The sequence below is a fragment of the Bos taurus genome, chromosome 4 (assembly GCF_002263795.3).
Source record: "Bos taurus isolate L1 Dominette 01449 registration number 42190680 breed Hereford chromosome 4, ARS-UCD2.0, whole genome shotgun sequence".
Lineage (NCBI taxonomy): Eukaryota > Metazoa > Chordata > Mammalia > Artiodactyla > Bovidae > Bos > Bos taurus.
In genome coordinates this window covers 15140742-15166611 of record NC_037331.1, presented here as the reverse complement: position 1 = coordinate 15166611, position 25870 = coordinate 15140742, and the positions used below count along the sequence as shown (strand labels likewise).

The 25870-nt window shown below is 41.8% G+C and overlaps 1 protein-coding gene across 5 annotated transcripts in view; it reads left to right on the top strand.

Moving 5' to 3' along the window:
• ASNS (asparagine synthetase (glutamine-hydrolyzing)) overlaps positions 1-25870 on the top strand; it is a 147716-nt gene that overhangs the window by 109814 nt on the left and 12032 nt on the right. Inside the window, exons 1-3 of one of the 5 annotated variants that reach the window (XM_059885550.1) lie at positions 15192-15266; positions 15918-16051; positions 21085-21358. In XM_059885550.1, coding sequence (XP_059741533.1) covers positions 21110-21358 — 249 coding nt within the window. In that variant the 5' untranslated portion in view covers positions 15192-15266; positions 15918-16051; positions 21085-21109. Of the gene's footprint in view, positions 1-15191; positions 15267-15917; positions 16052-16345; positions 16696-21084; positions 21359-25870 lie in introns of those variants that run through there. The other 4 variants (XM_010803999.4, XM_059885549.1, XM_059885548.1 and 1 more) reach the window with 4 other exon arrangements.

The following is a 25870-nucleotide window of genomic DNA, read 5'->3' as shown; positions in this document are numbered from 1 at the left end:
TTTCACATTTTGGCTTCCGTGAACAATGTTACTATGAACATTCTTGTATATGTACTTCTCTGAGTACCTGTTTTCAGTTTGGGGGAGTACATAGCCGGGTCAGACGGTAACTCGATAATTAACTTTTTGAAGAACTACCAAAATGTTTTCCACTGTGGCTGAACCATTTTACATTCCCACCAAATGTCTGAGGGTTCCAATTTTTCTAGATCCTTGCCTTAATATAAATATTGACTTTGTAAGGTTGTTGAGTGGCTTAAAGGAGATGGGAGTTTCAAAAGGGAGAGCAGGGAGCAGCCATCCCTCCTGCTCCCTCTCATCACACACAGTGCCCATATCTGTCAAGGGCACACTTGGCCTTGCAGAGTTCACAGCCGCACTGCTCTTCCTCACATAGGTGCCAAGGTGAACGCTTGGTTGTGGGCTGGGATTGGACAGAGTTGGAGGAGGGGTGGCAGGACAAAGGGCTTCCCTGTGATGACATTTCTCTGTCCACATTCATCACAGCTCCCTCTCCGTCTCCCTGTCCAGGCACTGTCTCTCTTGCTATTTGGTCTCCATTCAGAAGGCGTTTGTTTTTCTTATAAGCAATTATAGTTAATATTTCTGGAGGGGGAAATGGCAACCCACTCCAATATTCTTGCCAGGATAATCACATGGACAGAGGAATCTGGTGGGCTGCAGTCCATGGGGTCTCAAAGAGTCAGACATGACCTAAGTGACTGAGCACCCATGCATGCATAGCTAATATTTTCCAAGTTTAGTATACAAAGAATGTTGTAATAAAACATATGAAAACAGAAAGGAAAAAATGTGCAGAATTCCACCATATTGAGCAACAGCTGTCATTTTTGTAGTGCTTTGCAAGTTCTTATTCCTAAATGTTCTGAACACAGATCGGTTATTCTCACTTCAATACCCATATGTGTCAGGAGAGAAAATTTGAAATTACCCATGTCTGGGCTCCTCTCTAGAACTCTGGATTCATTGTTTGAGGTTAAGATCCCAGCATCTACTGTTCTAGGGGCTTCCCTAGTGGCTCAGATGGTAAAGCGTCTGCTTGCAATGCAAGAGACCAGAGTTCGATTCCTGGGTTGGGAAGATCCCCTGGAGAAGGAAATGGCAACCCACTCCAGTGCCCTTGCCTGGAAAATCCCATGGACAGAGGAGCCTGGTGGGCTACATTCTATGGGGTAGCAAAGAGTCGGATACAGCTGAGCGACTTCACTTTCACTTTCTTTATAGTATTCATCCATAGCCAAGACTGTGAACCACAAAAGAACATAAAACTTTTTTCTTTGACTTTCAATTTGTAGGTCCATTACCTAAAATTGACAAGTATTGATCACCAGTGTTGGTAAAGGGTGGTGAGAGAGGAGACTGAGCTCTGGACTTGGACTTACTTGGATTAAAAATTGTATACAAACTCACCAAATATTACACCTCAGTTTCCTTACCTTCCACACAGGAACAAAGCCTATTTTGTAAGGTTATTGGGAGTTTAAATAAGATAGCATTGAACTTGAAAAAATTAACAAATATTGATTTATTTTTCTATGGTACCATGTGCCCAAATAGTGCACTTCCATTTAGTGCTCAAAATTCTAAGGCTGGAGGAAACTTAACCCTTACTTGGTGTTGTTGTTTAGTCACTAAGTTGTGTCTGACTTCTTGTGATCCCATGGACTGTAGCCTGCCAGGCTCCTCTGTCCATGGGATTTCCAGGCCAGAATACTGGAGTGGGTTGCCGTTTCCTTAGCCAGATGATCTTCCCAACCCAGGAATTGAACCCACGTCTCCTGCATTGGCAGGCATTGGCAGGCAGATTCTTTACCGCTGAGCCACCAGGAAGAGCCCCAACTCTTATTTAGCCTAGCCCATTATTGCACAAACATGAAAATACCAAGAGGCCATGCTAGGTCTATTGGACACATCATACAATTGTTATATAATTGGGATGACCCTGAGGAGTCTTCTCCTAGCCTAGTATTGTCTATCCCTAGTAATAGAAAATTGACCTTCAATCAAATGGTAATAAAATGTTGAAGGGATTGAATGGAACATACAAGTGAGAATCTTCTTAATTCTGGATTTTGGGCTGGTACTGCTGGATACCATGATGAATAAAAATATTTTCTTTATCTGGAGTGAGTGCCAGAAATTCATAGCACTGGCTGCATACCAGTCATCTAGAGGACGTCTTCAAGCTTATTCATACCTGGACTTTACCCAGAGTTTTTAATTCAGGATTTAAACGTTCTTTTGGTCTATGGTACACAGAGGGAGCAGGGATTTGCCTGAGGATCAAAAAGAAGGCTTTAGAGAACCTGCTGAGGAGTGATTAAAAATTATCCTACCCATCATTAATTTAACATGTATCTGGAGTAAAATGTCTTTTTCAGGTATTGTATTTGACATCATCTGGGCAAAAGAAGAGAAAAACAGTATACAGTTAAAGCATGGTGGGCAGAAGGTTGGAAATCAAATAACAACAATTTATAATTCCTCCTAAAAGAGATGTAAACAATGTAGAAGCTCCCTGTTTTATAAGAGCAATAAGCCAGGCAAATTCCAAGTAACAAGTGTGGCAGATCTTTGGGGAAAAAAAAAAATCAATTTTAACCCTGGATTTTTATTAATTCTGACTTGCAACTGTGTTCTAACAGTTTGGCTCAAAGATACAGATATAGGTGTATCTATTTAGGTGATTTTTTTTTTAGGTGGAATATATCTATCAATATTTATGGTATAAAAAGTTAGAACTGAGAATTTTTAAAAAATGTATTCTTGATTCATTTTAGAATGACAATAAAATTTTATATATTAACATAAATCATAATTTTATGAGAGATAATTTTAATTTCCCCTCTAAAAAATAGTGATTAAAAACAGCATTGTTTATATATTTTACAAATCTCTTTTGTATCTAGCTTAGGAGACAGTTGAACTCTCATATCTGCTTCTCTTTTCAATCTATTGTGACATGTTGTTTGGCCTAAGTATATGAAGAGAATCATGCAGATATGTAGTTGGAAAAGGGAGGAGTATTTTAGTGGCCTTTTGAGATACTGGTGGAAATTATTCTTTGATACTACACCAGACTTGACAAATATAGTTTCTAAAGGTTGGTTGTAGTGTGGAATCTGAAACTATATCAATAAATAGTTCATACTCTATACATTGATGAGAGAATGAGTCAGATCGTGTCTTAGTATTACTAAGAAAATAGTTTTTATCTCATTGAAGACTGTATTTTGAGAGTTTCTGCTATAATCCCGAGACAATGATGATTTTACACGCACCTGGCAGGGGTGAGACACCCTTCTTAAACCTTGGATTGAAGAAAACTGAAGAAAATTGAGCTAGATAAACATCAAGAAACAAAACACCCATTTTGAAAGGATCATATAGCAAAGCTAAGAAGCAGAAAGAATAACTAGACAGATTCAGTTTATAATCCTCCCCCCAAACAAAGTCTTTTTGAACAGAAAACTCTGCAAGGATAGAGTTTACTCATAGTATTGCTAAGGGGACATGCAGAGGAGATTTAGGAAAGAACCTAAAGTAAAGCACCAAAAAATCCTACCCTGAACTCACATGTCCCCACCCTGGGCTTCACCTTTGCCATTTTCAAGGTCTTTGTCTCACTGCTGCTGCTGCTGCTAAGTCGCTTCAGTCGTGTCTGACTCTGTGCCACCCCATGGACTGCAGCCTACCAGGCTTTTCCATCCCTGGGATTCTCCAGGCAAGAACACTGGAGTGGGTTGCCATTTCCTTCTCCAATGCATGAAAGTGGAAAGTGAAAGTGAAGTCACTCAGTCGTGTCTGACTCTCAGTGACCCCATGGACTGCAGCCTACCAGGCTCCTCCATCCATGGCATTTTCCGGGCAGCAGTACTGGCGTGGGTGCCATTGCCTTCTCCCCTTTGTCTCACATCACCTCCCAAATTACACCAAATTGTTGTGGCTTTCCAGGTGGCCCTAGTGGAAAAGAATCCACTTGCTAATGCAGGAGATGTAAGAGATGCGAGTTCAATCTCTAGGTTGGGAACATACCCTGGAGAAGGAAATGGCAACCCACTCCAGTGGAGAATCCCCTGGACAGAGGAGCTTGGTGGGTACAGTCCCATGGGGTTACAAAAAGTCAGGCATGAATAAAGCTAGCACATTGTATAAAATAAAACACACACTCTGAATTTATAATCAGACTTTCAGTTCAGTTCAGTTGCTCAGTCGGGTCCGACTCTTTGAGACCCCCACAGACTGCAGCACACCAGGCTTCTTGTTCATCCCCAACTTACAGAGCTTGCTCAAACTCATGTCCATCCAGTTGGTGATGCAATCCAACCATCTTATCCTTTGTCGTCCCCTTTTCCTGGCTTCAATCTTTCCCAGCATCAGGGTCTTTTCCAGTGAGTCAGCTCTTCGTATCAGGTGGCCAAAGTATTGGAGTTTCAGTTTCAGCATCAGTCCTTCCAATGAATATTCAGGACTGTTTTCCTTTAGGACGGACTGGTTGGATCTCCTTGCAGTCCAAGGGACTCTCAAGAGTCTTTTCCAACACCACAGTTCAAAAGCATCAATTCTTCAGCACTCATCCTTCTTTACGGTCCAACTCTCACATCCATACATGACTACTGGAAAAACCATAGCTTTGACTATATGGACCTTTGTTGGCAAAGTAATGTCTCTGCTTTTTAATATGCTGTCTAGGTTGGTCATAACTTTTCCTCCAAGGAGCAAGTATCTTTTAATTTCATGGCTGCAGTCACCATCTGCAGTGATTTTGGAGCCCCCCAAAATAAAGTCTGTCACTGTTTCTATTGTTTCCCCATCTATTCGCCATGAAGTGATGGGACCAGATGCCATGATCTTAGTTTTATGAATGTTGAGTTTAAAGCCAACTTTTTCACTCTCTTCATTAACTTTCATCAAGAGGCTCTTTAGTTTCTCTTCGCTTTCTGCCGTAACAGTGGTGTCATCTGCATATCTGAGGTTATTGATATTTCTCCCGGCAATCTTGATTCCAGCTTGTGCTTCATCCAGCCCAGCATTTCTCATGATATACTCTGCATATAAGTTAAATAAGCAGGGTGACAATATACAGCCTCGATGTACTCCTTTCCCAATTTTCAACCAGTCCATTGTTCTATGTCTGGTTCTGTTGCTTCTTGATCTGTATATAGATTTCTCATGAGGCAGGTAAGATAGTCTGGTATTTCCATCTCTTAAGAATTGTCCATAGTTTGTTATGATCCACACAAAGGCTTTGGTATAGTCAATAAAGCAGAAGTAGATGTTTTTATGGAATTCTCTTGCTTTTTCAGTGATCCAGCGGATGTTGGCAATTTGATCTCTGGTTCCTCTGCCTTTTGTAAATCCAGCTTAAACATCTGTAAGTTCTCGGTTCACATACTGTTGAAGCTTCACTTGGAGAATTTTGAGCATTACTTTGCTGGCATGGGGCTTCCCTGATAGCTCAATTGGTAAAGAATCCACCTGCAACGCAGGAGACCCCAGTTCAATTCCTGGGTTGGGAAGATCCATTGGAGAAAGGGTAGGCTACCCACTCCAGTATTCTTGGCCTTCCCTTGTGGCTCAGCTAGTAGTAAAGAATATGCCTGCAATGCAGGATACCTGGGTTTGATCCCTGGGTTGGGAAGATCCCCTGGAGAAGGGAAAGTTTACCCATTCCAGTATTCTGGCCTCAAGAATTCCATGGACTGGGGTCATAAAGAATCAGACATGGCTCAGTCACTTTCACTTTGACTTTGCTAGTATGTGAGATGAGTGCAATTGTGTGGTAGTTTGAACATTCTTGGCATTGCCTTTGTTTGGGATTGGAATGAAAACTGACCTTTTCCAATCCTGTGGCCACTGCTGAGTTTTCCAGGTTTGCTGGCATATTGAGTGCAGCACTTTCACAGCATTGTATTTTAGGATTTGAAATAGCTCAACTGGAATTCCATCACCTTCACTAGTTTTGTTAATAGTGATGCTTCCTAAGGCCCACTTGATTTCACATTCCAGGATGTCTGTCTCTAGGTGAGTGATCACACCATCGTGGTTATCAGGGTCATTAAGGTCTTTTTTGTGTAGTTCTGTGTATTCTTGCCACCTCTTTTTCATATCTTCTGCTTCTGTTAGGTCCATACCATTCCTGCCCTTTAATGTGCCCATCTTTGCATGAAATATTCCCTTCGTATTATAATTTTCTTGAAGAGATCTCTAGTCTTCCCCATTCTATTGTTTTCCTCTATTTCTTCACATTGATCACTGAGGAAGGCTTTCTTATCTCTCCTTTCTATTCTTTGGAACTCTGCATTCAGTTGGGTATATCTTTCCTTTTCTCCTTTGCCTTTTGCTTCTCTTCTTTTTGCTGCATCTCAAAACTGCACCACAGAAAAGGAGGGAATACACAGCAGGCCAAAGCCAAAGATCACCCTGAAAATCTGAAAGTGTTAGTTGCTCAGTTGTCTGTAACTCTTTGCAACCCCATGGACTGTAGCCTGCGAGGCTCCTTTGTCCATGGGATTCTCCAGGCAAGAACAGTGGAGTGGGTAGTGATTCCCTTCTCCAGGGGATCTTCTCAACCTAGGGATCAAACCAGGTCTCCTGCATTGCAGGCAGATTCTTTACCATCTGAGCCACCAGGGAAGCCCCAAAGATTACCCTAATGAATGGTTTTGGTAGAAAATTATAGTTTCTGAAAAATCTTGACCTGGGTATTAATGAAAGGTATCCTTAGGTCACATTCTACCATGTGTACCGAGAGACATAGAATCATATATTCACTCTTTTCTGTTAGGTTGATAAAGTTCAAGTCCTCTGTCCCTTAGGTGCTCTGACAACCACCTTACATGAAAAATCAACCAGAAACTAAAACCAAAGTCTGGTCCCAAGCCTGTTTAGAGATCAGCCTCAGGTGCCATCTCTAAGGGTGTAGTCAAGAGGACTCATCAGATTCACAGTTCTACCAGAATTGTTGTTCGGTCCCCAGTGAATTCCTCCTCTTCCAGTCCTACGATATACTTTTTATTTTAGTCTTCCTGACTCCTGAAATTGATGCTATTGGCCTGTCCCATGGCTATTGAAACAGTTTTCTCCACTGCGTCTAGTTCACTACTCTCCATGGATTTCCTCTGGCCTCGCCTCTTGCTTGATCATTCTTCTCCTTACTCCTAAAATGTTGGCATTTCTAAGGCCTGCCCTTTATTTCCCACCTCTTTTGTCCTCCCAGGATGATTAATTCTGTTCTCAAAGCAATCTTACGACTCTTAAAATGTACCATTTTTTGAGCAATTATATGTTGAGAACTGTTTTTATTTCTTCATATTTTTTAATCTCACTTAAATCTTATAACAACCTTGAAAGGCTCTTAATAGTATTCCTGTTTTACTCCAAAATGTTACATTCCTTGTTCAAATCACAGCTTGAAAGATCTGGAATTTGGTCTTAGATATGACTGCAAACTATTGTTTTAAACTTACCATACGCCACCCAATATAATACCAACCCCAGTTTTGGTCTTAGACTGGAGACCAGGGCTTTTCACCTTTAGGGCACTACAGAGACATCAGTGAAAGTGTTTTAAATAGAGATGCTCTTTGTCCTTTTTCACTGTTACTGAATAAAAAATCTTGGTAGATGGTTTTGATGCATGCTGTTAATACAATGATGAACTTGATACTTATGTTCAGCTTTCTGTTGGGTCATCACCTAGATGCCTACCAGAAACTTTGACTTTGACATGAACAAACTGAACCTACATTCTCTCAAATCTCCCCTTTTTGTATTTCAGATATTGTTAATATGTCACCATTCACACAAAGATAGACATTTGGGAGTCATCCTGGAATCCTTCTGCTCCTTCATTTTCCTTATCCTCTTGGCTCCAAATCCTGTGGAATTTAGCTGGGAGATGTTTGTACTGCTGCTTCCATTACCTGTCACCTCCAAACTAGTCTCCTTGCTTTTAGTCTCTCCACACTACAGTTCCATCCTACATCTTACTGCCTTCTTAATCTTTTTAAGAAGTGTCTTTTACCATGTTAATCATTCTTTTATTGACTTACACAAAGGGAAGTGAGTTTTAAATTGCAGTCAAAATATCACAAAGCAAAACCATGGCAATTTAATGGTGTATTGGGTATTTTCAAATTTTATCTTCTGCTATTTGACCTTTGAACTGTATTTCGGATGTGAGCAGATGCTGGTGATACTTTCAGGAAATCATGAGAGAAGACTGAAGATGAGAGGGTTAAACAGGAAGATTTCTGTTTTTCTCATTCTGAATTGTAATGCTTGTAAATGAAAGTCGCTCAGTTGCGTCCAACTCTTTGTGACCCCATGGACTATACAGGGGGATTTTCCAGGCCAAGAATACTGGAGTGGGTAGCCTATCTGTTCTCCAGCAGATATTCCTGACCCAGGAATCGAACTGGGGTCTCCTGTGTTGCAGGCAGATTCTTTACCAACTGAGCTATCAGGGAAGCCCCAATGCTTGTAAAGAGAATCCCTATAAGTAGTTGTATTGAAATGAAGAGAAACAAGGAATCAGACAGCTAGGCTATGTGCTTAGTTGCTTAATTGTGTCTGACTCTTTGGAACCCATGGACTATATAGCCTGCCAGGCTCCTTTGTCCCATGGAATTTCCCAGGCAAGAATACTGGAGTGGGTTGTCATTTCCTTCACCAGGGGCTCTTCCCAACGCAGGGATCTAACGCACATCTCCTGCATCTCATGCATTGGCAGGCAGATTCTTTACCACTGTACCACCTGGGACACCCAAGTGTCAACCTTTCTGTTGATACGATTTAAATAGTAAGCTCTGCCTTGAAGGTATCCACATTTGGATATGTTTATGAATTAGTTGATAATCCAGTTGTGTTTTTCAACTTGTGGGGCACAGATCTGGGGAGTCTGGCAATTTTATAGCAAGGAATTAGTGAATGTGGATGCCGCTGTTTCATTGTCTACAAGTAATGTAATTGATACATCTATAAAATGTTTTTCAAGTGAATATAATGGTGAATGAAATATAAACTTAATGTGTCATAGTCGGTTGTTTCTTTATACATTTTGCTGTCAATGGATAGCCAATTACAACTACTCTCATGTGACTTGTTTAAAATTTAAGTTAGGAAGAGTTCCACATGCTTGAAAGGGTTAACAAGCATTGATTTAGTTGATACACAGCTCAAAAATGTACAGTTTTTAAAATATTTCAAGTGGAAATGCTGAAATGAAGATGGATATAGTACTCTGGAATTTCTGGAAAGATCTAAGTTTACAATATAAATTTGGGGATCAGCATGCAAATATTTTTAAAGTCATGATACTGGTTAGATTACTGAGTGAATAATGACTGTGGATTAAGAAAATAATAATAAGGGTGTCCAAGGACTAAACTGTAGGGCTCTCTGGTATTAAGGAATCAAGACGATGATAAAGAACCAGCAAAGCAGACATAGTGCCTAGTAAAAAGAGAGGGAAATGAAGAGAATATGAATCCTGAAAGCTAAGCATTTAAAGGACAATGATTGACTCTCAAATGTTGCTAAAAGGTCAGCTAAGGTGAGGACTAAGAAATGACACTTGGACTTTGAAATGTCAGGGTACTGGTGACTCTCAGACAATAGTAATTTTTGTGGCATATGGGAGAGAAGTCCTTTTGGAGTGAGTGTAGAAGAAAGTTGGAGATGGGCAATTTCAGCCATTGGAAGAATTTTGCTGTGAGGTTAAAAAGAGAGATGGAGCAGTAGACAGAGAAATAGAATTACAGAGTCAAGAATTTGTTGCTGTTTGTAAGGTGAGAGAAATAATAGCGTGATCACACACTGAGGGAAAAGTTCCTGGAGAGAACCATTTCAGCTGTGTTAATACTACTATTTAGCCCCTTCCTGGTTTTAAGCTGGATTACATATTCTTATAATTACATGTCTATTTTTAGTCATTAAGCTTTAGACTCCTAGGACTGCTGAATGCTGTTTCAGTGAACTGCCTTTACCCTTCCTTCAAAGCACTGTTTGTTCAGGTCAACAGCAACATCCTCATTAAGAGAGCTAATGGTTAATTTTCTGCTCCATAACTCCTTAATGCGATGATTTTGACCCCTCCTCCTACTTGTTGCAGCTCTTCCGTCAGCCTTCAGGCCAGCACTCTCTCCTGACTCTCCTTTCCCTAACCTCTACACCTTCTCAGTCCGTTTCGCCTGCTCCTGCCCTGCCCGCCTCTTCAGTGTTGGCATCTCCAAGGCCTTGCCTTTGAGCGTTGTCTCTCATGGACTCCCTCCCACAATTATCACATCCAATCCTTTGGTTTCAGTTTTTACCTCTATTCGTGGTTCAATAACCTATGTAATAATAATAGCATCTAACATTTACTGAGATTTCACTATTATGTGTCAGGCACTTTGCTAATTTCTTTATCTGCCTTGTCTGCCTTCCACCCACACTAAAAACTCCTCTGAATATTACTATCCTCATTTTCAAATGGGCAAGTTTTTGCTCAGTAAGGCTCTGAATCTTGCCCCAATCCCAGGGAGTTAGCAAATGGCAGAGCTTTGATTGAACTTACTGTTTGTCTGACTCTAAAGCTGTTGTACTTTACTATGCTTTATTGTCATCTAAAAGTCTAACTCAGATCTCCCTAGTTTTAAACTGGCATATCCATCCAACTGCCTAATGGACATAGCTCAGGCCACTGCTCCAGTATTCTTGCCTGGAGAATCCCATGGACAGAGAAGCCTGGTGGGCTCCAGTCCATTAGGTCACAAAGAGTTGGACAAGACTAAAGTAACTTAGCATGCATGCAGGCATTTCTATCTTAATAGGTACTAACCTAAACATATCCCAACCTCTTCCCTCCCCTGTAGATGCTCCTGTTCTAATATTTCCTCCTCTGATATTCCTTATTTCCTATTATGGTTTCTCTTTCAATCCAGTGCCCAAATTTAGACTGTTCTGGATTTTCCCTCTCCCTCTCCCTCATACCCACTGTCTCCACATCCATCAGGTTCTGCATCCCAGTGCCGCTGACATTCTCCTCTGCTTTCTCATTGACTTCCTGCTGGTAGGCTCCCCATTGCAGTTGGTTCTCCCCACAGTTGTTGAGGTTAGCTCTTGAAAAAGTCAATCTGATCATTTCATTGCACTCATGAACATCTCATGACCCTTGTCACCTCCATTGTCCTTTCCATTCTATTTACAACATCACTCTATACTTGCCCTTGCCACTCTCGCCTATCAGAGGCATCAAGAACGCACATGATCAATTATTAATATATGATATATGAGGACACTCTTACATGCTGAAGAACACAAAATGAGTTTCAAAGTCTTCACTGAATTTTAAGTGGCTTATCACATATTTCTCAATCAACGGAAGGCTGACATACAACTATTGTTATATGTATAAACTGCTCAATATTTTGACGTTAAAAAAGACATTCTTGTTTAGAACTACGTACAACAAGATTATTCTCATGTGAAACTCTTGTTTTGATTAATATTCTCAGCTAGAGCTGTTCTCTGGCTGGGGATCCTGCATATAGGGGATATTGATTTTACATCATAGAGTTGGGTAAAATGTGAGTGACCGAGTGGGGATGGGCAAGTGGGAACAGAGAAAGATGAGGACACCTATTCCAGAGTCTTTTCAAAACAGGAGTAGAAGGAACTATCTCTACAGCCTTAATAGCTGAACTAAAACAATTTTAAAAGTGACTCTGCTCCTTTGTTGCTGCTGCTGCTGCTGCTAAGTCGCTTCAGTTGTGTCTGACTCTGAGTGACCCCATAGACGGCAGCCTACCAGGCTCCTCCGTCCCTGGGATTCTCCAGGCAAGAGTACTGGAGTGGGTTGCCATTAGCTTCCAATAAAAAATGCAAGTGAAGACCAGAAAAGAGATTATATTTGATAATATGCTATATTTTAACACAGCACAACCTGGATCTCACTCGGACCCTGAAATAAAAAGGATAATCGTCTTATATAGATCAGTCTCCCAGACAAGAGGCCAAGGTTGTGGACAAGGGATTCTGGGTTCGGATCCCTTTGAGTTCAAATCCTGATAACTCTGTGATACCAAGTCCTGTCCTATCTCTGATTCTCAATTATCTTTAAATAAGGGGAAATCTTATTTGAAAGGTAAATGTAAGGGTTTCTTAGATGAAAAATTAACACTTACTGATCTGAACTCCTACACTGGAATGCTGTAAATAGCTCATGTCTGTTTAATTTTAACAGAATTGTAAGAGTAGAAGAAACACCAAAGTTTGTTTATTTCAGCATCATTATTTTACAGATGTGGAAACCCAAGAAGATCAAGAGACATAAACTATTTGTATACTTGTGAATAGACTTCAATATTCTAGTTTCCTAACCTAGCATCATTAACATGCTTTGATGGGACTGTTAGGAACTCACAGCTAGCTAGGAGACTCATACCTCTATTCAGTTACCAACATTATAAGGCTGGAACATCAACTGTAAGTCAAGTGCGAGCCATAGGAAGGAAGGATTCATTTTCCTGAGGACCACAAGGAAAGCTTCATCCGGTTCATTATAGAGAGTGGAGAACATTCTATTCTTCTCACTTATTCCACTGCAACTCACCATTACTAAATTCAACAGGAATTTACTTTAAGGTGTTATTAACATCAATGAAGCTTTTTATTATCATGTACTTTTTCTTAGTCAATACATACCCAAGGACAGGTACTATCATGTAATTGTCTAACAATTATATAGTTTTTAAATTCTAGAAAATGGACCTACCTACAAAAAGACTGAGCAAAAACAATTTAGTAGATATTTAAAAGATATTTAAAGACTTTGTTTTAATTAATGCTCTCAAGGCTTAACAAATACAGTCTTGTGTTGCCAATTACATTTTGGGGATGGGGAACAGGCATACAGGTTTTACTTGACAGAGGAGGTTTTTATTCTGGTTTCTTAGGGACTGAAGGTCAAATAATTTTCAATGCTCCCTGGCAGCTTTTAGCATGAGATTTCAGTATTCAATAATGAGATAAGATCATTATCTCAGAATGAGATGAGACAAGGGAAAACAGGCCAACATAATTTAGTTTTTTTTATTTTATTTTATTTCTAAACTTTACATAATTGTATTAGTTTTGCCAAATATCAAAATGAATCTGCCACAGATATACACGTGCTCCCCATCCTGAACCCTCCTCCCTCCTCCCTCCCCACACCATCCCTCTGGGTCGTCCCAGTGCACTAGCCCCAAGCATTGGATAATTGAGAGAATATGAATCATTTTCCACGCTAGTTTTTTGTTGATGTTTAGTTGCTAAGTCTAACTCTTTGTGACCCTATGGACTGTAACCCACCAGGCTCCCCTGTCCGTGGGATTTCTCAGAATATTGGAGTGGATTGCCATTTCCTTCTCCAGAGGATCTTCCCCACCCAGGGATAGAACCCATGTCCCTTGCATTGGCAGGCGGGTTCTTTATGGCTGAGCCATCTGGGAAGCTTCCACTGTAGTCTAATCCACCACAAACTCAGTGTTATGACTTAAGACCGATGTGTGGGGTCAGGCTGTGATAGGAAGCAGATGGCACACTCCAGTTAGGACTGATCAGAAGTGTGGACAGGGTTTGGGAAAGCAGGATGGCTCGGCACCTCAGGGCTAGGCCTGAAGGAGGTGAGGAGGTAGCAGCGCCTGGAATCTGCCGGTAAGGAGGAAAAGCGGTCAGCACACAGGAGCTGCAGGAGAGGAGCTCTGTGGTGGGTGAGGCAGGAAAAGAGATGACCTTCTCCTTCCCACCCTCTGCAGCTCCTTGAAGTAGAACCATTTAGCCACTCCCAGTGAAAGAGGAGGGCAGGGAAGCCAGGGCATAAGCTTGAAAGTGGCTCTGAAGGGACAAGAAAAGACATCCAGTACAGTACCACCAACCACACCAGGTAACATATCAAATGATATCTGTCTTCTGCTACCTAGATGAGGTGGAAAGGGAAATGGGATTTATACTATTATGATTCAATTCTTTATGATTCAATTCAAACAGTATGTGTGTGGCTAAATCCCTCAATTTCTCATATTTTTACATTGTAAAATGTGGGTAGAAAACCTACTTTCCAAATTGTCCTTAGGTTTGAGATAGTACTAATATATAGGACATGTGTGTGTACTCAGTTGCTCAGTCAGTCTGACTCTGCAACCACATGGACTGTAGCCCACCAGGCTCCTCTGTCCATGGGATTTTCTAGGCAAGAATACTGGAGTGGGTTGCCTTTTCCTACTCCAAGGGATCTTCCCAACCCAGGTATTGAACCTGAGTTTCTTAAGTCTCCTGCATTGGCAGGAGGATTCTTTACACTAAGCCACCTGAGAAACCTGTAGTATACAGAATAGGACATAGCAAAGTCTATTTGGTGCTGAAAAGTTTAGGGAAATAAAGAACTTAGTCCTCTAACATCTTTGCCGTCAACTTGTGTCTACTACATGCTCTGTTCTTAGGGAATTTATATCCTTGGCAATTACTGAACTAGTTGGGAATGTATTACATGAGGATATCAAACCTGTATCCTCGACAAGCATTGACTGTAGTCTGATCTCAGTATGTCTCTGCACATGTAAGTTTACTATTTCTTAATTTATTTTGGTGCTGATGTGACCAATAAAACACACATGTACCATAGAGTGTTATGAAGTCATGGGGCCTCGTTTATTTTTATCACAGCGCGTTTTCTCTATCAAATAGACACTGAAAGTGCTCTACCTTCTTGTGGGGGCAGGTCAAGAACACCTTTTTAAACAAAATTCTATAAGGAATCTTTGTACTTAAAAGGTTTAGGGACCACTCATCTATTTTGGTTTTATGTATCAACATGACTTGAATCTTACAAAGAAATATTAGGACTTAAATGTATTTTTCTGAGGGAAAGTCTTTCCCGGTTCTGCATAATAAATTTGAGGGCAGTACTGTTAGAAGTTCAACAGTGCCTTTAAAATGGCGAGTCTCCATGCAGATAATAAATAGGAAAAAGTCTAATTTTAGGGTAATTCTCCAATATAGGAATGGGGATGAAATCTAGAAAATATATTTTGTCCTGAACAGAAATCATTCATGTTTAGCAAAAATAACAGAGGCTATATTAGCCCTTTTCTCCTCTGTCAGCATTTCCAGTATAACCCAGATCTTCTTGTCATTCTGTTCCACAGGCAGATGTGATGAAAAGAAAAAGGCATGGGGATCTAGACAAACATGGCTTCACAGCCTGGATACACAACTATTAGGTGTGTAAATTTGGATAATATTCTTCTAACTGGGTCTAATGTAAAAATAACCAGATTGCAATGCTATGGGGTTTTTTTGATGAGATAGTTGATAATATGGGGATGAAAAAATTGATTTCCCTCCTTGGGTGCTATAACTCTTTAGAACTCTCATCACTTTAGTACTTAAAAATTTCAGGATTTGGAAGGACCTCTAGTAGTCTCTCATTTGCTTATTTTAAAGATGGAAATGTAAAGAGGTTATAGAAGGTATCTAATGATCATATTACTATATAAGTCATAAAATTCAGACTGGAATGGAACTCAGTCTTTTTCCAGAAAGCGTAACTTGTCAACGATCAAATGTAATGAGTAATTGAATCAAATCGAGTACACGTATCCACTGAGCTGGTCCTGGGACTCAAAAGGTGAAGAAGTCGACATAGCCAACAAGGTGACAATCTGGTTGAGCGCCAATACAACCCCATAAGACGTCTGACGATCCGTCACAAGACAAATACACTGAGCATATGCTCAGAGGGAGGAGAAATGTAACTCTGTCTGACGTAGAAGAACCTAAAGAAATCTAACTTGCATTTAATAAAAGGTGGAGACCCTTTCAGCCATCTGCCTCAGTATTTATTAATTTAGCAAATATATGTGTATCCACAGCTATGTATCAGATGCTGTCTTATAGTAAGGAAGAAATAAAGTGTTAAACATTTGGCAATTGAGGACATGAGGAAGATACGCTGCAGAAGGCATATTGCAATCAGTTACTGATGATTTCGCTAAGAACAAAACAGGTACGAAAGTTTAATGAATTGTCAGAACAGCAGGTAAGGCCATCCTACGTGTCAGTGGCGTACCTGGCCAGACCTCTGAGGTTATCCTTCAGCAGAGGCACTAACGCTTTAAGACGCGGGAGCCGTTCCTCCGCCTCCATCGCTCTGCATCCTGTCCTGGCCAGGCTACAGCGTCTTCACGCCCCGCGGGCCACGCCCCTGCGCGTTGGTTGGTCTTTCCAGAAGTGATGAAACTTCCCGCAAGCATTACAGGAGCTGGGAGGGTATAAAGTGAGGGGTGAGAGGAAAACCCCCAACCTGCAAGCCGCAGCTGGGCCCTTCCAGCCCACCCGCCCCACCGGAGCCCAGGTAGGCCGGCAGCCGCGGGTCGCGGCGCCCTTGCAGCGTGCCGCAGGGCCGCCCCGGGAGAGGTAGGAAGATGTGCGGCAGCATGGCCCGCCCGAAGGGTGGGCAGACGCGGATCCCGGCACCCCGGGATGCTGCAGCTCCAGCCAGGCCGGGGAGGCGGGGCCGATTGTTGCGCACCTGGGAGCCAGCTGGGGTGGGAAGACCTCCGCTGGTCTGGAAGAGAGGGGTCGCGTGGCCCCCAGAGTCGCGGCCCTGCCGCTCCGGAGAGGCGGCGGCGGCGGTTTAAGTTGGCGCCTGTAAATTTCTTTCTTTTTTTTTTTTTTTTAAGTTATTGTTATTATATTGCGTCGAAACCTGCGGAAATTTCTGCATTTCCAGGGTCCTGGCCTTGATGGGCTGGAGGGAGCACGTGGTCCGAGTGCAGCTGGGAGTCGCGGGGCCACGCGTTCCCTAGGCTCTGATCCTGCATAGAGTCTGCTGAGCTGTCACGGCCTCGGATACTCCTTACCTCCGGTTTCCACTCGGTTTCTCTTAGCTACCCCTCCCCCGACCTCTTGTTGCAAGACTCAACAAGTGACTTGCTAAGCAAATCCTGCCCAGAAGAGATCGGTTTGGGATGACAGGTGGCGCGGTCAGGGAAAAGGCAAACAAAAACAAAAACAAAAATCTGGCATGGCTTTTCTTAATGGTTATCTGTTTTATAGGAACGGCTTCAAATTAATGTTATTATTTTGAGTGAAGGAACACTCCCCCCAACCCGCCGCCCCCCAGCCTGTGGCCTACATTATTTCCTAACCGTCTGTTGCCCATGGTGCTTGACAAATAATTTAAAAGCACCAGTAACTCAGCTTTTTCATTGATTGATCGCAATATTGTAAGATTCATTAGAGGTAACTTAGTAGGTCTTGAGGGCAGGAGTTAGTTGCTGAGATCTTAAACTTCACCATAGCACTTAAAGTATTGGTTTAAGTAAATGTGCTGAAACAACACTCCTATTCAGTAACAATTAGCCACATGTGAGTATTGAAAACGGGAAATGCTGGCTAATCCGGATTGAGGTTTAATAGAGAAAAGCAATGTAAAATATCCTGTCAGTATTTTTGTACTGATTTTACATGTTGCAGTAATAGTAATACTATTTTCAGTACATTGTGTTAAAATCTATTTAAATTTTAATTTTTTTCTCTTTTAATGGAGCTACTAGTTTATTAAGCATTACATATGTGGCTTACATTTCCATTGGACAGCACTGCTTTAGACTTTTATGAGGAAATATGGAAAATTACTGGAAACAGGTAACAGCAGTGGGAAAAAGCCTTGCCAAGTAGGATGTTTGCAAGTAAAACAGATCCCAATATCAATAATTGGTGATAGTTTTAATTTGCTTTTCCTACTGAAGAAACATGTGCTTTGCAGTCATTTGCCATCCCTCTTTTCCCTCCAATTGAGTGCTTAAGTGTATTGCTATAGCACGATTAGTGGGATTCACCAAATAGCGTTAAGAAGACTTAGGGAAATGATTCACTAATGACCTCATGTGATTTTCAAAGCACTTTCAGAGCCTATTTTTCACTGGTATAGAGTCAGAGGTAGATGGCTTATTGATAGTCAACTCACTTAAATCACACTGAATTTTCCCAGTAAATCTCAAAATAAATCCAAGCATACCTGGTTAGTTGTGCTTTGCAGGTACTGCTTTTTTTTCTTCTTCAAATTGAAGGTGCATGGCAAGTCTGCATAGGCACCATGTTTCCCAACAGCATTTGCTCTTGGTGGCTGTCACATTTTGGTAACTTCAAATTTTATTACCGAAATCTGTGACAAGTGATCTTTGAAGTTTCTGTTGCAAAAAGCTTGCTACTTGCTGAAGATTCAGACGATGGTTAGCATTTTTTTTAGCAATATTTTTAAATTATAGTATGTACATTGCTAGACATCATGCTATTGCACATTTAATAAATAGACTACAGTATAGTGTAAATAAAACTTTTATATGCACTGGGAAACCAAAAGGTTCACGTGACTTGCTTTATTACAACAACCAAACTGACAGTGTCTCAAAGGTGTTCCTGTATCTGATTATGGGCATTTGGTCAAATGCCTGGAAGGGTCCACATGGAACGTGTGATACTTCTTTCCAGGTTGTTTTAATACAGCTTTCCATGTATTTGGTCTGGTCTCATGAGAAGGCCTAACAAGGCCATGGTTCTTTTGGCCTTGCGAAGATGAACTGCATTGTTTTTCAGAGATACTGCTCTGTTTGTCCCACCTACTGTGGTTCATTTTAACATGAATGAAATGTCTTCAGAGGATTGTTCCAAGTGATTAATGTAACTTGAATATTTATATACTTTTTGATGTCATTTATCAAGGCATTTGCTACAAATTTGCATCAAAAAAATACCAAAATAGTTTCCAAGAGTTCTAGATTTTTACCTAAGTAAAGTAACTGTTTGGAGTTGACTGCATCCAAATAAAATGTCTCTATTTTTACAGCTAAGAACTGAATTTGAATAGAAAAGTAATTAACATTTGTATTTGTATAGGAAGTACTTACTTGCTTCTTGGCCTACAAAGACAAGCCATGTTGTTTATCAGAGATACTGCTCTGTTTGTCCAGGCTACCACGCTGTTTATCAGAGATACTGCTCTATTTGTCCGGGCTACTTTGCTTTCTTTCTGACCATGGTGGCTTTGAGACAGAAGTGTTTAAGAACATTTTGGTCCTTTAGAACATTTTCATGGTGAACATTTTGTGTCTCTGTCAACTTAAAAAACTTCTTTTGTCATTAAGCTAGGATATCAGATAATAGTGCGTTCTCTTCTCTTTTTACAATTTCTTTGATAATATTTGAATAAATCACTTGGCGGTAAGGTAGAAGTAATGAAATGTTTATAATATCTAGGTATGTTAATATTACACTTAGGCAGTATGTACAGTCATCTTTTCTACCTATTAAATGTCTGTTACGACCAACCTAGACAGCATATTAAAAAGCAGAGACATTACTCTGCCAATAAAAGTCCGTCTAGTCAAAGCTATGGTTTTTCCAGTAGTCATGTATGGATGTGAGAGTTGGACTATAAACAAAGCTGAGTCCCAAAGAACTGATGCTTTTGAACTGTGGTGTTGGAGAAGACTCTTAAGTCCCTTGGACTGCAAGGAGAGCTCCAACCAGTCCATCCTAAAGGAAATCAATCCTGAATATTCATTGGAAGGACTGATGTTGAAGCGGAAACTCCAATACTTTGGCCACCTGATGCGAAGAACTGACTCATTTGAAAAGACCCTGATGCTGGGAAAGATTGAAGGTGGGAGGAGAAGGGGATGACAGGGGATGAGATGGTTGGATGGCATCACTGTCTTGATGGACATGAGTTTGAGGAAGCTCTGGGAGTTGGTAATGGACAGGGAAGCCTGGCGTACTGCGGTCCATGGGGGCGTAAAGAGTCAGACCCGACTGAGCGACTGAACTGAACAGGTAAAGAGATGCATTTAGGGGACTTGCCTGGCAGTCCCTGGCAGTTAAGACTCCCAGACTGACTGCACAGGTGTGGTTTTGATCTCTGGTTTTAGTTGTTGTTCAGGTGTTCAGTCCTGTCCAACTCTTGGTGACCCCATGGACTGCAGCACACCAGGCTTCCTGGTCCTTCACTGTCTCTAGGAATTTGCTCAAACTCACATCCATTGAGTTGATGATGCCATCCAACCATCTCATCCTCTGTTGCCCTCTTCTCCTGCCCTCAAACTTTCCCAGCATCAGAGTCTTTTCCAGTGAGTTGGCTCTTTGCATCAGATGGCCGAAGTATTAGAGCTTCAGCTTCAGCATCAGTCCTTCCAATGAACACCCAGGACTGATCTCCTTTAGGATGGACTGGTTGGATCTGCTTGCAGTCCAAGGGACTCTCAGGAGTCTTCTCCAACACCACAATTCAAAAGCATCAATTCTTCGGCATTCAGCCTTCTTTATGGTCCAACTCTCACTTCTGTACATGACTACTGGAAAAACTTTGATTATACGGACCTTTGTCAGCAAACTGATGTTTCTGCTTTTTAATATGCTTTCTAGGTTTGTCAGCTATTCTTTGAAGGAACAAGCGTCTCTTAATTTCATGGCTGCAGTCTGCAGTGGGGGAACCAAGATCCTACATGCCCGTGGCGCAGCCCAAAATATTGAATAAAAAATAAAAGAAAGGAGATGCATTTATTCTTAAGACCTAAGAGGCAATTGTAGTATGCTGGAGCATCTCTTGGATTTTTCAGAGCTTTTGGGATTCTGGGATGAAGAGAGTAGACTAGGATCTCTGGGTGGGCTGGAGCCAGTCTGCATGTGTATCTGTGTCTTGGGTGTAAACCTAGGATAGAAAACAGAACGTGGTCTGAACACTGCTAGCTCTAGCTGACCAAATCAAAATGTCAGAGGGAAGCAGGCTTTGACTAGGGGCTAAACTGCTGTATATTAATAGCCGGCTGGATGTAAAGGTCATTCATCTTTTCTGAATACTTGTAAGTAGATTAAAAATCATTCTCTTACCCTCTGTGCCTGCCAATCTACTGGTAGATTGCTCTGGATAAGATAACATATTTCACGCTTTGAAGTGGCTTATGCAAGTTTTGGGAATCGAGATTGAATGCAGACTTGAGTTGGATGTTGACTATTTAATTGATCTGCTTTTGTCTCCAGAGAGAGCCTGGAGCCTCATCGCACCATGTGTGGCATTTGGGCGCTCTTTGGCAGCGATGACTGCCTTTCTGTTCAGTGTCTGAGTGCTATGAAGATTGCACACAGGGGTCCGGATGCATTCCGTTTTGAAAATGTTAATGGGTACACCAATTGCTGCTTTGGATTTCACCGGTTGGCGGTAGTTGACCAGCTGTTTGGAATGCAGCCAATTCGAGTGAAGAAATATCCTTACTTGTGGCTCTGTTACAACGGTGAAATCTACAACCACAAGAAGGTAAACAGAATAAAACCAGAAGGTATCTGGATGTGATTAAGCCTCAGAGATAGTTGATTATAATAATTTTATTTTGTTTAATGTTTTTTACTTTTCAACCACTTCCCATGTTCATTCTCACTTGCTCCAATTATATATAGATAGACAGGGCACAGATGCACAGAGGTAGAATGACTTGGTCACCAAAAAATAAATGAGGATTCCATTTCAGGTTTTTAACTCTTAAAAAATCTTTTTTTCCCCTATTATTAATTTGAATACCTGTGTTAGGCACCAGGGCTACAGTAATAAATATGAGAGGTAGGTCTGCATACTACTGGAGTGTATTCCTATTAAGGAGCAGACAAAAAAAATCATTGTGCATGTACTTGTGTTCTTGTGTGTTCAGTCATGTCCAACTCTTTGTGACCCCATGGGCGGTAGCCCACCAGGTTCCTCTGTCCATGGAATTTTCCAGGCAGGAATACTGGAGCAGGTTGCCATTTCCTTCTCCAGGGGATTGTCCTGACCCAGGGATTAAACCCGAATCTCACATGTCCTGCATTGGTTGGCGGATTCTTTACCAGCTGAGCCACCAGAAAAGCCCCATACATATACTAAGCTTTATGAAAAAAGGAATTTGGAGTTGATGGGTATGGGAGATCAGTTTCAGTACAGGTTTGTCAGAGAAGGCCTCTTGAGGAACTGTCATTTAAACTCAGACCTAATGGACAAGGATGAACTAGCAGGGCTGGGAAGAACATTTTGTGCAGAGCGAACAGCATGTGTAGAGCCCTGGGATGTTCATAAGTGAACAAGGGGCAGGTGGGCCAGATGGGCTTGGAGAGGTCGGGCAGGACCAGAGCAAGCAGGACTTGGTAAGACGGTAGAACGTAATTCTAAGAGCAATGAGATTTGAAGATTTTAAGGCAGGGATAGAATGTAATATCTTGTGGGTGATCCTGCTGTCGACTAAAAAAATACGCGCAACCTAAAAGTTGAGAGTTATGTTTTATTCTGTGGGAATGTTAGGACAGTATCTCTGGTGACCCCTAGAGAGCCAATCCTGAGGAGGTGGGGGAGGAGCCAGGCTATATAAAAGTTTGCAGAAAGAGGCAGGTAATCTGAATAATAAAAGATTACTGTTAAGAGAAAACAAAATCTCTCACATGAGGAGATTTAGGGATCTTCTATGTACGGGAAGATGCAAGTGTCCAGGCTTGCTGAAATCATTTCTTCCGGTATGCATCTAGCTATCTGGGGCCAATCCTGCTTTCTTTATCTCTCACATACTAATTCCTTGTTTACCATTAGAGATGGCAAAAGTGGCCAGTGGCCCACTCACCCATCCTCCCAGCTCCTCTGCACTTCCTGGAGAGGAAGTAGATGATGGCTCCCAAATAGCTGGCTTTGTTTCACCTGGGCTTGGAAATTTGCATGTGGAAAAGGCTTGTTTACTGTGAGCATAAAACAGAAAACATTTCATTTCAGATTGCCCTTAAAGTGCTGTTGTGTAATTGTCGTAATCAGAGCCAAGGGTCAGACAGGTAGCCAGATGCAGTGGAGTGCAAGAAGGAAGCACTAAAATTGGAACAGCTTTTAATCTGGTGAAAGTGTACTCTTAGAATGAGAATGGTGAGGGTGTGAAAATTCTGACCCGAGGAAGCCACATTTGCTAAGAGCATTGCAATATGGAATTATTTGGGGCTAGGGTTTCATGAGAAAATTTTGGATCTAAAATGGGCAAGTTATTTTTTGTTGCTTGCCTCCGCAACTGTTAATTTTGAAAATTCCACATTTATAGAAAATAACAGAATATAGAGCACCTGGATTGAATAACTGCTAACGCTTTGCCTTTTTGGCTTCATCTCTCTGTCCGTACTACACAGACGTTCAGTTCTGGGCTTAATCACTTTAGAGTATACCTAGGTGGTATAGAATCTGCCGCTAATGCAGGTGACGTGGGTTCAATCCCTGGGTCAGGAAGATCCCCTGGAGAAGGAAATGGCAGCCCACTCCAGTGTTCTTGCTTGGAGAATCCCAGGGACGGGGGAGCCTGGTGGGCTGCCATCTGTGGGGTCGCACAGTCGGAAACGACTGAAGTGACTTAGCATAGCATAGGTGGTATAGAATCTGCCTGCTAATGCAGGTGACGTGGGTTCAATCCCTGGGTCAGGAAGATCCCCTGGAGAAGGGAATGGCAACCCACTCCAGTATTCTTCCCTGGGATACCCCACAGACAGAGGAACCTGGTGGACTACAGATCATAGGGTCACAAAAGACTCAGACATGACTGAGAGACTAAACATCAACAGCAACAAATAGTGTGGCACTTTAAAATGTGTAAGCATTTATCTCCTAAGAAGGACATTCTTCTACTTTATACCAATACTATTCTATAACTCCTGAGAATCCATAATACCCTCTAATATTTAGTTCATAGTAGATTTCACCAGGTGTTCCAAGAATATATTGATATTTATAGCTGTGTTTTGGTTTGACTCAGATTGCATTCAAGGTTTATACATTTGGTTGTGATGTTTCTTGGTACTTTTTGAGCCTTCTTGATATGTTCCTGTCATTCATGAGTCAGTCAGTTCAGTCACTTAGTCATGGCTGACTCTTTTCGACCCCATGAACTGCAGCATGCCAGGCCTCCCTGTCCATCACCAGCTCCTGTCCATGTCCATCGAGTGGGTGATGCCATCCAACCAATCTCATCCTCTGTTGTCCCCTTCTCTTCCCACCTTCAATCTTTTCCAGCATTAGGGTCTTTTCAAATGAGCCAGTTCTTTGCATCAGGTGGCCAAAGTATTGGGGTTTCAGCTTCAGCATCAGTCCTTCCAATGAATATTCAGGACTGATTTCCTATAGGATGGACTTTCATTCATGAGTAGGGGTTTATATTTTAGTCATCCTCTGGTCATATGGCTTTAGCCATTGTTTATTGTCCACTTAGTTCACTTATAGGAATACTTCAAGGAAAATGCTTCTCATTTGAAGAATCATTACAATTATTCAAGGCTTCCCAGGTGGCGCTAGTGGTAAAGAATCCGCCTGCCAAAGCAGGAGATGGAAGAGATGTGGGTTTGATTCTTGGCTTGGAAAGATCTCCTGGAGTAGGAAATGGCACCCAACTCCAGTATTCTTGCCTGGAAAATTCCATGGGCAGAGGATCCTGGCAGGCTGCAGTCCATGGGGTTGCACAGAGTCAGACACAACTGAACAGCTGAGCACAACGGGCTATTGCCCACTACACATACAAACACACACACAGATAGTTATTTAGCAAGTTCCTTTCTTATATTTGGACTTCCCTGATGGCTCAGATGGTAAAGGGTCCGCCTACAGTGTAGGAGACCTGGGTTCTATCCCTGGGTTGGGAAGATCCTCTGGAGAAGGCAATGGCAACCCACTCTAGTACTCTTGCCTGGAAAATCCCATGGACGGAGGAGCGTGGTAGCTTACAGTTCATGGGGTCGCAAAGAGTCGGACACGACTGAGTGACTTCACTTTCACTTTCTTCTCTTGTATTTAATTAAGGCCTACTGTACACCAGACATCATTTTCCTGGTGTTTGGAAGTGAAATGGAACAGGAAAGGTAAAAATGGACTTTCAAACTAGTGGGACTAGAGGAAGGAGGCAGTTAGAACTTCCTTACTGGGAAGTCCCTGGTGGTCCAGTGTTTAAGACTCCGTGGTTCCACTGCAGGGGCTGTGGGTTTGGTCCTTGGTCCAGGAACTAAGATCCCACATGCGAGAGGTGTGGCCACAAAACCAAACAAACGAAAACCAAAAAAAACTTCCTTTCTAAGCCAAGTTAGTGCCATATATGTAAGAATGCTAAGTTGTATCATAGCAGTAGTGGCCTGACTTTCCCCTTAAATGAGATAGGAAATGCCTAGTTTTCCTTGAACAACATAGCTGCTTTTGCGTATTTTGTGAATACGTTGTTAAAAAGTTAAATATTTTGAAAACATTTTTTCTTCTAAATTAGCCAAGTATGTTGTATGTTCAGAAGCAGAGGAGTTCCATTGCTTCTCCCCATCGTTCAGGTTATCCAATGCAAACAGCTAAAATCTGTCTAAAGAGTAGAACCGACATTTTAGGCTTATGTGAAAAATTCTTCAGCGTAAGCTTCAAAGTCCCCCTTTTTTGATAAAAATAGAATTTACTGCAAAATATAGCCAGCAGTGTGTCGGGAGTAGATGGAGACCCATCAGAGAGAAGAATATGAGTGCAGGCTGGGCAGAGAGGAGGCCCTGTCGTGGAGGGAAGCGCTTTAGAAAGCTGCAGCCAGCATGTCAAACGGCGGTGTGATTTCTGGATGGTGGCAGGGTACTGGGAGCTTCAAGAGAGTGGGCAGTGTACATGTGAATCATTAACCAAAAAACTACCTGTGAGCTTTAGGCCAAAGAGCCATGGTGATGGGGTGGTCATGGAGGGTAGGTTGGAAGCTGTTGCTGGCTAAAAGTCGTCGAGTGTTGTAGGCTCATTTATCCTGCAGGTACGTAAGCCCAGAAGGGTCAACAG